Raw genomic sequence first — 12,172 nt, 5'->3', positions numbered from 1 at the left:
AATTAAGCAAAAGGAACTAACAAATTATAATTCAAAGCTCTGTAACCGGTTCATCATATTCCAAATGATAAAGTGCCACTTTTGCTGCCCTCCATTCGTCAGTTGGTCGAACAAGTGAGATAATTTTCTGAAATAAATTTGAAGTACAAATAAACGCCTTAAATCACCACCATTGAATTACAAACCTCCACCAGAGACTTTTCGCTGATATCTGCAATGAGTTTGTAGATTGCCGTCAGGACCACCACCCCCATTGGCAGCAGTCCAATAATCCAACCGACAATGTCCGCCCATTCGGGGTAAGCGTACTTCCCGTACGAGACCGGTTTATACTGAATCCAGTTGAAGCAAAGGATAAACTGAAAAAAAAGAACATCCATAACCAAACTTGATTTGTAATCTAAAAATTAAACCAAAAAAAAAAAACATACCAACAGAGTTGCCGGCGTAACCACCTTCCAGAGAATGGTCCAAAAGACGACGAAGCACTTGGAGCGTCGACCAATCATCTCCTCAATATTTTGGATGAATCGCTCCGAGCCGTAAACCCACGCAACCAGGACACATTCGATGGTGGCGATCAGCAGCACAGACCAATTGGCGGCGTACTTGTCGACGAGCTGGAACCAGTACATGCCACTCTGAAAAAGAGTTTTGAGAACGGGGAAATATCAACATGTTGTCGGCCTCACGTTGTTTTCAAAAAGACGTAAGAGCCATTAATAAACAAAGCCCTTTTTGCATCTGTACTCGACTAATGGCCTATCTACAATCACTTAACTTAGAAAATTTCACTTAGCTTAGGAGTTTGAATCAATGGAAACAAGGGTCCTGATTTGATTGCTCCGGCAGAAGTCTCAGCGGTTAGTCGTGTTTTTTCGCGGTGTGTTTGGCGCGTTTTTCACGGCGATTCCGAGGCGTGTGCGAGCGGACAAGCCCGTTCCGGTGGTCAGAGAGGCCACAATCTGGTCGTCGTGGACACGGCGGCGGTGCAGCAGCGGAAGAGGAACGAGTTCCTGCATCCGAGCAGCAGCAGCAGGAGGAGTGAGCAGCAGCGGCCGCGGAGGCAGCTGAGGCGAGAGACGGTCGTTGGTCGGTGGAATCGGCCCCGGAGAGTCGACTGCGGTCGGCGGACCAGTTTTCGGCCAGGCCAGGTCGGAGACAACCCCGTTGTTTACGTGGCTGGCAGCAGGCAGCACAACAACAACAAGCGCGCGCAAACGAGCTTCCCGCGCATCCCGCTGCGGGCGGCAGCCAGTGCGGCCAGTTCGGCGGTGAGTGCGAAAGGCGAGTTTTTTGTTTGCTTTTAGTTTTTTTTTTTTTTTCTCATAGTTTTTTTTTTTCCTGTTAGATTTTTTTTTCTCATTTCTTCTGCGTTATTTTAGTCTTATTTTTGGTTTGATTAGTTTTCTTCCGTTTTTTCCTCAATCATGGATCCGACCGAGTCGGAACACGAGGAATCTGATTTCGATTCATCCATTGATGGTGACGAGGACGTGGAAATGAAGGACTCTGTCTCGGGAGTTCCTTCAAACACCACCAACAGGGACCACTTCCTGAAGGATAAGGATGCTGACGGTAAAGGGGGATCCACGGACGGGTCTAAGAGGAAGAAGCGAAAGCGTCCTAAATCAGATCCGAATCCGGTTCCCCCTCAACCACCGATTCCTCCCTTGACTCCAGACCCGATTCCCCCCTTGACTCCAAACCCAATTCCTTCTCCCAATCCAGATCCAATTCCTCCTAAAACACCGGTGCCGAATCCGGATCCAAATCCCCCACCGCTCCTGAATCCTCATTCCCAAAAACCGATTCCTCGTCCTCGTCAGTATCAAGAGGGATCGCAAACGGAATGGGTGGTCTTCTTCCGGCCCAAACAGAAGCCGTTAAACTTTGTACAGATCACCAAGGATTTGCAGAAGCACTATCCTGGGGTGGTCGAATGTACCAAGCTGAACAAGAGCAAGCTCCGCGTGATCGTGAACTCCGCGGTGCAAGCTAATCAGATCGTAACTGATCTGCGGTTCAGCATTGAGTACCGTGTTTGGATTCCGGCCCACAAAGTCGAGATCGACGGCGTGGTGACCGATGACAGTCTGTCGCTTGTCGACCTCTCAAGGGCGGTGGGACGCTTCAAGAACCCTAAACTTCCAGCTGTGGAGGTACTCGAGTGCCGGCAACTGGGCAACGTCACCACCGAGGGTGGCCAGAAGAAGTTCATTCCTTCTGCCTCGTTCCGGGTGACTTTTGCAGGGTCAGCTCTGCCGGACTACATTGAGCTGTACAAGCTTCGGCTTCCAGTTCGATTGTACGTTCCGCGAGTGATGAGCTGCGAAAACTGCCAGCAGTTGGGACACACCAAGACCTACTGCAGCAACAAGAGCAAGTGCTCAAAGTGCGCCGGCCCCCACAAGGACGTGGATTGCCAAAAGCAGGCTGAAAAATGCCTGCTTTGTGGCGGGGAACCGCACAAAACTCGACAGTGCCCAAAGTACAAGGAGCGCGAGGACAAGATGAAGCGATCCTTGAGGGAACGCTCCAAGAAGTCCTTCGCGGAAATCCTTAGTCAGGTGACCCACCCCAATCGCTTCGCTCCTTTGGCGGACGAAGATTCGGGGGACGAAGATTCCGATGTGGAGGTCCTCTTCCAGAGAGACGAGGAAAGTGACTCTTCCGGACCAAACCCGAAGCGCAACAAGGCTTCCAAGTCCAGGAAAGCCGCTGGCGGCAAGGGTAAGGAAAGTGACTCGTTGAACTTCGAGGAGGATTTTCCTTTCGGTCCGTCGGGTAAGCCCGCTCCGAAGCCGGCACCGAAGCCGACACCGAAGCCGGCACCGATTCCTCTCAAGCCGCTGAAGCCCGTTCCCAAGCTGCCAAAGATCCCCCTAAAAACGGTTCCTCAACCGAATCCGATCACCGATGCCTTCAAAGGAGTCCTTCCTTTTTCCACAATCGTGGAATGGCTGTGCTCTTTTGTGAGTGAACCGACGCGTTTAATCATAAAGCGGTTTGAGCCTCTCGCTAGACACATCGGGAAACAGCTTGCTAGCACGACGCCCCTCTTGTCGTTCATTTCCTTTGATGGGTAATACACCAAAAACGAAAAACGGCATCTCCTTTCTACAATGGAATTGCAGAAGTTTAACCCCCAAGTTAAACGATTTTCAACAATTCGCATTCGAACGAGACTGTGATGTGTTTGCGCTGAGCGAAACGTTTCTTATCGGAGATGAGACGCCAGCTTTCCGGGGGTACAACATCATCACAGAGAGCAGGGCAGGGCCAAATAGAGGTGGAGGCGTACTGATTGGGGTCAGGAAATGCCACACTTTTAGAAAGGTCACGCTCCCGAATCTAGGAGGAATCGAAGCAGTCGCAGTACAGGCCAGGATCAGAGGACTGGACATTTGCATTGTGTCCGTCTATGTTCCCCCACAGGTGTCGTTAACTCGACAAAAGTTGTGGGGTATGCTTGAGCTGTTGCAGGCACCGCGACTGGTTCTGGGTGACTTTAATCTTCACAGCACCGAGTGGGGAAGTCACAAGACAGACCCTCAAGCATATCTGATTCACGAACTGTGCGACGACTTCCAGATGACCCTCCTAAACAGGGACAAGCAAGTTACGCGGATTGCAACACCACCAACGCCAACTACGTCCGGTACGAAGGCGAGTGCCATCGACTTGTCGCTCTGTTCCAACAGTCTGGCAGTTCTCTGTGACTGGAACGTGCTTCAAGATCCTCGTGGCAGTGATCATTTGCCGATCGCTATTCTGGTTAGCCATGGCCCACAGCAATCGACAACGGTGGAGATGCCTTACGATCTGACGCGAAATATCGACTGGAAACAGTACGCGGAGGCAGTCTCCATTGGAGTTGAGTTGCGAGCAGGGTTGGCACCGCTTGAAGAATATGCGTTTCTGGCTAATTTGATCTATGACAGTGCTATACAAGCTCAGACGAAACCCGTCCCGGGACCGTACATCCGAACGCGCCCTCCACTTCCCTGGTGGGACAAGGAGTGTACGGATCTCTCGGCGGCCAGGTCTGAAGCTTATGTGGACTTCTGCAAGTGTGGAATCCGAGCGAACTTCCAAAAGTACAGAGCTCTTGATCGCAGGTACAGTAATACTCTGAAGCGGAAGAAGCGAATGTACTGGCGGGAGTTCGTTGAAGGATTACCAGCAGATACGTCCATGAGCACTCTGTGGCGCGTTGCGAGGGCCATGCGTAGAGGTTCCGTTCCGAACGAGAGTGTGGAAAAATCGGACAAGTGGATATTGGATTTCGCCAAGAAGGTGTGCCCGGACTCGGTGCCGACACAACCATCATTCGACGTTGTTGATGGGAGCGATTCTAATCCTCCCTTCTCGATGGTAGAGCTCTCCATAGCACTATTGACGGGCAACAACACTGCTCCTGGTCCGGACAAGATCAAGTTCAGCTTGCTGAAAAATCTTCCGGACGTCGCCAAGCAGCGTCTGTTGAATCTGTTCAACAAGTTCGTGGAGCAGAACATAATTCCACACGAATGGCGACAGGTCCGGGTGGTTGCCATTCAAAAGCCCGGTAAGCCGGCATCCGACCACAACTCGTATCGTCCAATCAGCTTGCTGTCGTGTCTACGCAAGTTGCTGGAGAAGATGATCCTCGACCGCCTCGAACCATGGATGGAACGAGAGCACTTGCTGTCAGACACGCAGTATGGCTTCCGGAGAGGCAAGGGAACAAGCGACTGTCTAGCCTTGCTGGCCACAGGGATCGACATAGCCCGTGGTAAAAAACAGCAAATGGCTTCTGTCTTCCTAGACATCAAGGGTGCATTCGATTCAGTCTCCATCGATGTGTTGGGAGTAAAGCTGCGGCGGAGCGGTCTCAATCCGACGATGTGCAACTTCCTCATCAACCTGTTGTCAGAAAAACACATGCACTTTGTGCAAGGTGATCTGGCAATCACCCGGATAAGTTACATGGGTTTGGCACAAGGCTCACGCCTTAGTCCATCCATGTATAACTTCTACGTCAGCGATATCGATGATTGCTTGACCGGAGACTGCACCCTTATACAGTACGCAGATGACGCAGTGGTTTCAATCGCTGCCAAGAAGGAAGTCGATCTGCTAGAACCCTTGCAAGATACCCTGAACAACTTGGCCCATTGGGCAGTTGGAAAGGGTATTGAATTCTCTCCGGAGAAGACGGAACTGGTCGTTTTTACGGGGAAGCATGAACCGCCGCAGCTCAATCTTTCTCTCTCGGGAAAGACTATCGAGCAGTCGGACCACTTCATGTACATGGGTACCATCTTTGATCAGAAGGGAACATGGGGGAAGCACATTAACTACCTGAAGCAAAAGTGCCTGCAAAGAACTAATTTTCTGCGCAGCGTCTCTGGCAACCGGTGGGGTGCTCATCCTTCTGACCTGCTTCGACTGTACAAGACAACGATACTCTCGGTGCTGGAATATGGCAGTTTCTGCTTCCAGTCAGCTGCGAAATCACGCTTGTTGGTTCTCCAGCGGATACAGTACCGAAGTCTTCGCATTGTCTTGGGATGCATGCACTCAACTCACAACATGACCCTCGAGGTCTTGGCGGGAGTGTTGCCTCTGCGAACTCGTTACTACGAACTGTCTTACCGGTTCCTGATCCGGTGTGATTACAGGAATAAACTGGTAATTGACAACTTTGAAACGTTGCTGAACCTTCACGTTGAGTCTCGGCGCATGCTTCTATATTATGACTTTATGTCATCGTGGGAGTGGAGCCCGAGCACAACGGTACAGCGCACGCCTCCGTTAACCAGCAGCACCCTGATTGGCTTCGACACGTCCATGAAAGCCGATACTCGCGGTATCCCAAACCATCTTCTGCGGGGAGTTGTACCGTCGATCTTCGCATCAAAGTACAACCATGTTCCTCCAAACAACAGATTCTTCACCGATGGCTCCAAGCTCGACGGCTGTACGGGCTTCGGTGTTTATCATGAATCTTATCAGCTGTTCTTTAAGCTGAAGGACCCGAGTTCGGTTTATGTCGCAGAGTTAGCCGCGGTTTACTGCGCACTGCGAATCATCGAGACCATGCCACCTGACCACTACTTCATCTTCACCGATAGCTTTAGCTCTGTTGAGGCTATCCGGACTCTGAAGCCGACCAGGGAGTCTACGTTTTTCCTCACGGAAATACGCAAGACTTTAAACAACCTGGCGGCTCAGTCCTTCAGCATCACGGTGGTATGGGTCCGCGCTCATTGCTCGATTCCGGGTAATGAGAAAGCGGACTTGCTCGCCAAGAAGGGTGCTGAGAGTGGAAACATTTTTGAAAGGCCAATTAGCCTACAAGAATGCTACGGTTTTCCGAGGCAGCGTGCGCTTCTGGATTGGCAAAATCAATGGGACGACGACACCAAAGGACGTTGGATGTATTCCATACGACCTAAGGTGCAAAGAAAAGCCTGGTTCAAGGGAATGGACTTGACGCGTGGATTCATCAGAACGATGTCCCGCCTTATGTCGAACCATTACTCGTCCAAGGCTCATCTGTACCGTATCAACATGAGTGATACGAACTTATGCGACTGTGGGCAGGGTTATCAGGACATCGACCATCTCGTATGGGCGTGTCCAGATCACCAGGCTCACAGAATTAAGTTGAAAGTTAACCTCAGGGCCCGAGGAAGACCACCAGAAATTCCGATGCGAGACGCGCTATCTCAGCTAGACCTTGATGTTCTCTATCCTATCTATCAGTTCCTCTTAGATTCCAATATATCTATTTAGTTTTTCTTCCAGTTAGTTTCTCTTCAGTTAGTTTTCCTTCTGTTAGTATAACTCGCCTTCGTACAAAGCCGTCGTTTCTGGTTGCACCGGAAGCAAAGCAAGAACGCCCCAGCAGCTGGACACCGAGTTGCGGCTGAGGACAAAACGCAAAGGCCAGCAGAGCCAACCAAGACCCCTACACAATCCCCCTTCCCTTCCCACGCCTTGTCTTTAACATCAATCCCTTCCCTACTAACCCCGAGTAGGCCGCGGGTAATCGGCTCCCCTCCCACTAACATTTACACACAAGATCCTCTGTAATTATTAAGTCAAATGTAATTACAAAAGCCGACTCGGTCCTAACCAGGTCCCAGTACCGAAAAGGACCTAATAAAAATAATTTTATGAAAAAAAAAAAAAAAAAGGGTCCTGATTCATTGCTTCGGCAGAAGTCTCAGCGGGTGGTCGTGTTTTTTCGCGGTGTGTTTGGCGCGTTTTTCACGGCGATTCCGAGGCGTGTGCGAGCGGACAAGCCCGTTCCGGTGGTCAGAGAGGCCACAATCTGGTCGTCGTGGACACGGCGGCGGTGCAGCAGCGGAAGAGGAACGAGTTCCTGCATCCGAGCAGCAGCAGCAGGAGGAGTGAGCAGCAGCGGCCGCGGAGGCAGCTGAGGCGAGAGACGATCGTTGGTCGGTGGAATCGGCCCCGGAGAGTCGACTGCGGTCGGCGGACCAGTTTTCGGCCAGGCCAGGTCGGAGACAACCCCGTTGTTTACGTGGCTGGCAGCAGGCAGCACAACAACAACAACAAGCGCGCGCAAACGAGCTTCCCGCGCATCCCGCTGCGGGCGGCAGCCAGTGCGGCCAGTTCGGCGGTGAGTGCGAAAGGCGAGTTTTTTGTTTGCATTTAGTTTTTTTTTTTTTCTCATAGTTTTTTTTTTTGGTTAGTTTTTTTTTTTCTTTTCTCCTTTACTTTTGCGATTAGTTTCATAATTTTCATTTTCGTTTAGTTTATCGCGTTTCTTCGCAAACATGGATCCGACCGAGTCGGACCATGAGGAATTCGACTCCGATTCAACCCTTGAGGGTGACGAGGACGTGGTAATGGAGGACTCTGTTTCGGGAGTTCCTTCAAACACTACCAACAGGGACCTCTTCCTGAAGGATAAGGATGCTGGCGGTAAAGGGGGATCCTCGGACGGGTCTAAGACGAAGAAGCGAAAGCGTCCTAAATCAGATCCGAATCCGGTTCCCCCTCAACCACCAATTCCTCCCTTGACTCCAGACCCGATTCCTCCCTTGACTCCAGACCCGATTCCTCCCTTGACTCCAGAACCGATTCCTCCCAATCCAGATCCAGTTCCTCCAAAAACACCGGTGCCGAATCCGGATCCAAATCCCCCCCCGCCCCTGAATCCTCATTCTCACAAACCGATTCCTCGTCCTCGTCAGTATCAAGAGGGATCGCAAACGGAATGGGTGGTCTTCTTCCGGCCCAAACAGAAGCCGCTAAACTTTGTACAGATCACCAAGGATTTGCAGAAGCACTATCCTGGGGTGGTCGAATGTACCAAGCTGAACAAGAGCAAGCTCCGCGTGATCGTGAACTCCGCGGTGCAAGCTAATCAGATCGTAACTGATCTGCGGTTCTGCATTGAGTACCGTGTTTGGATTCCGGCCCACAAAGTCGAAATCGACGGCGTGGTGACCGATGACAGTCTGTCGCTTGTCGACCTCTCAAGGGCGGTGGGACGCTTCAAGAACCCTAAACTTCCAGCTGTGGAGGTACTCGAGTGCCGGCAACTGGGCAACGTCACCACCGAGGGTGGCCAGAAGAAGTTCATTCCTTCTGCCTCGTTCCGGGTGACTTTTGCCGGGTCAGCTCTTCCGGACTACATTGAGTTGTACAAGCTTCGGCTTCCAGTTCGATTGTACGTTCCGCGAGTGATGAGCTGCGAAAACTGCCAGCAGTTGGGACACACCAAGACCTACTGCAGCAACAAGAGCAAGTGCTCAAAGTGCGCCGGCCCCCACAAGGACGTGGAATGCCAAAAGCAGGCTGAAAAATGCCTGCTTTGTGGCGGGGAACCGCACAAAACTCGGCAGTGCCCAAAGTACAAGGAGCGCGAGGACAAGATGAAGCGATCCTTGAGGGAACGCTCTAAGAAGTCCTTCGCGGAAATCCTTAGTCAGGTGACCCACCCCAATCGCTTCGCTCCTTTGGCGGACGAAGATTCGGGGGACGAAGATTCCGATGTGGAGGTCCTCTTCCAGAGAGACGAGGAAAGTGACTCTTCCGGGCCAAACCCGAAGCGCAACAAGGCTTCCAAGTCCAGAAAAGCCGCTGGCGGCAAGGGTAAGGAAAGTGACTCGTTGAACTTCGAGGAGGATTTTCCTTTCGGTCCGTCGGGTAAGCCCAAGCCCGCTCCGAAGCCGACACCAAAGCCGGCACCGATTCCTCTCAAGCCGCTGAAGCCCGTTCCCAAGCTGCCAAAGATCCCCCTAAATCCGGTTCCTCAACCGAATCCGATTACCGATGCCTTCAAAGGAGTCCTTCCTTTTTCCACAATCGTGGAATGGCTGTGCTCTTTTGTGAGTGAACCGACTCGTTTAATCATAAAGCGGTTTGAGCCTCTCGCTAGACACATCGGGAAACAGCTTGCTACCACGATGCCCCTCTTGTCGTTCATTTCCTTTGATGGGTAATACACCAAAAACGAAAAACGGCATCTCCTTTCTACAATGGAATTGTAGAAGTTTAACCCCCAAGTTAAACGATTTTCAACAATTCGCATTCGAACGGGACTGTGATGTGTTTGCGTTGAGCGAAACGTTTCTTATCGGAGATGAGACGCCAGCTTTCCGGGGGTACAACATCATCACAGAGAGCAGGGCAGGACCAAATAGAGGTGGAGGCGTACTGATTGGGGTCAGGAAATGCCACACTTTTAGAAAGGTCACGCTCCCGAAGCTAGGAGGAATCGAAGCAGTCGCAGTACAGGCCAGGATCAGAGGACTGGACATTTGCATTGTGTCCGTCTACGTTCCCCCACAGGTGTCGTTAACTCGACAAAAGTTGTGGGGTATGCTTGAGCTGTTGCAGGCACCGCGACTGGTTCTGGGTGACTTTAATCTTCACAGCACCGAGTGGGGAAGTCACAAGACAGACCCTCAAGCATATCTGATTCATGAACTGTGCGACGACTTCCAGATGACCCTCCTAAACAGGGACAAGCAAGTTACGCGGATTGCAACTCCACCAACGCCAACCACGTCCGGTACGAAGGCGAGTGCCATCGACTTGTCGCTCTGTTCTAACAGTCTGGCAGTTCTTTGTGACTGGAACGTGCTTCAAGATCCTCGTGGCAGTGATCATTTGCCGATCGCTATTCTGGTTAGCCATGGCCCACAGCAATCGACAACGGTGGAGATGCCTTACGATCTGACGCGAAATATCGACTGGAAACAGTACGCGGAGGCAGTCTCCATTGGAGTTGAGTTGCGAGCAGGGTTGGCACCGCTTGAAGAATATGCGTTTCTGGCTAATTTGATCTATGACAGTGCTATACAAGCTCAGACGAAACCCGTCCCGGGACCGTACATCCGAACGCGCCCTCCACTTCCCTGGTGGGACAAGGAGTGTACGGATCTCTCGGCGGCCAGGTCTGAAGCTTATGTGGACTTCTGCAAGTGTGGAATCCGAGCGAACTTCCAAAAGTACAGAGCTCTTGATCGCAGGTACAGTAATACTCTGAAGCGGAAGAAGCGAATGTACTGGCGGGAGTTCGTTGAAGGACTACCAGCAGATACGTCCATGAGCACTCTGTGGCGCGTTGCGAGGGCCATGCGTAGAGGTTCCGTTCCGAACGAGAGTGTGGAAAAATCGGACAAGTGGATATTGGATTTCGCCAAGAAGGTGTGCCCGGACTCGGTGCCGACACAACCATCATTCGACGTTGTTGATGGGAGCGATGCTAATCCTCCCTTCTCGATGGTAGAGCTCTCCATAGCACTATTGACGGGCAACAATACTGCTCCTGGTCCGGATAAGATCAAGTTCAGCTTGCTGAAGAATCTTCCGGACGTCGCCAAGCAGCGTCTGTTGAAACTGTTCAACACGTTGGTGGAGCAGAACGTAATTCCACACGAATGGCGACAGGTCCGGGTGGTTGCCATTCAAAAGCCCGGTAAGCCGGCGTCCGACCACAACTCGTATCGTCCAATCAGCTTGCTGTCGTGTCTACGCAAGTTGCTGGAGAAGATGATCCTCGACCGCCTCGAACCATGGATGGAACGAGAGCACTTGCTGTCTGACACGCAGTATGGCTTCCGGAGAGGCAAGGGAACAAGCGACTGTCTAGCCTTGCTGGCCACAGGGATCGACATAGCCCGTGGTAAGAAACAGCAAATGGCTTCTGTCTTCTTAGACATCAAGGGTGCATTCGATTCAGTCTCCATCGAGGTGTTGGGAGTAAAGCTGCGGCGGAGCGGTCTCAATCCGACGATGTGCAACTTCCTCATCAACCTGTTGTCAGAAAAACACATGCACTTTGTGCAAGGTGATCTGGCAATCACCCGGATAAGTTACATGGGTTTGGCACAAGGCTCACGCCTTAGTCCATCCATGTATAACTTCTACGTCAGCGACATCGATGATTGCTTGACCGGAGACTGCACCCTTATACAGTACGCAGATGACGCAGTGGTTTCAATCGCTGCCAAGAAGGAAGTCGATCTGCTAGAACCCTTGCAAGATACCCTGAACAACTTGGCCCATTGGGCAGTTGGAAAGGGTATTGAATTCTCTCCGGAGAAGACGGAGCTGGTCGTTTTTACGGGGAAGCATGAACCGCCGCAGCTCAATCTTTCTCTGTCGGGAAAGACTATCGAGCAGTCGGACCACTTCATGTACATGGGTACCATCTTTGATCAGAAGGGAACATGGGGGAAGCACATTAACTACCTGAAGCAAAAGTGCATGCAAAGAACTAATTTTCTGCGCAGCGTCTCTGGCAACCGGTGGGGTGCTCATCCTTCTGACCTGCTTCGACTGTACAAGACAACGATACTCTCGGTGCTGGAATATGGCAGTTTCTGCTTCCAAACAGCTGCGAAAACACGCTTGTTGGTTCTCCAGCGGATACAGTACCGATGTCTTCGCATTGTCTTGGGATGCATGCACTCAACTCACAACATGACCCTCGAGGTCTTGGCGGGAGTGTTGCCTCTGCGAACTCGTTACTACGAACTGTCTTACCGGTTCCTGATCCGGTGTGATTACAGGAATAAACTGGTAATTGACAATTTTGAAACGTTGCTGAACCTTCACGTTGAGTCTCGGCGCATGCTTTTATATTATGACTTTATGTCATCGTGGGAATGGAGCCCGAGCACAACGGTACAGCGCACGC

The 12,172-nt window shown here is 51.4% G+C and overlaps 1 protein-coding gene across 1 annotated transcript in view; it reads right to left on the bottom strand.

Moving 5' to 3' along the window:
• Nucleotides 1–23: 23 nt before the first annotated feature.
• The window catches only part of LOC120415283 (sodium- and chloride-dependent glycine transporter 2-like), a 31,854-nt gene continuing 19,705 nt past the window's right edge, over nucleotides 24–12,172 (bottom strand). The window contains exons 5-7 of the mRNA XM_039576753.2: nucleotides 432–641; nucleotides 186–359; nucleotides 24–127 (exon numbers count right to left, since the gene is read on the bottom strand). Coding sequence (XP_039432687.1) covers nucleotides 32–127; nucleotides 186–359; nucleotides 432–641 — 480 coding nt within the window. The 3' untranslated portion in view covers nucleotides 24–31. The remainder of the gene's footprint in view (nucleotides 128–185; nucleotides 360–431; nucleotides 642–12,172) is intronic.

This window comes from Culex pipiens, chromosome 2, assembly GCF_016801865.2.
Source record: "Culex pipiens pallens isolate TS chromosome 2, TS_CPP_V2, whole genome shotgun sequence".
NCBI classification, from domain to species: Eukaryota; Metazoa; Arthropoda; class Insecta; order Diptera; family Culicidae; genus Culex; species Culex pipiens.
This window is presented reverse-complemented; position numbering and strand designations above follow the sequence as displayed.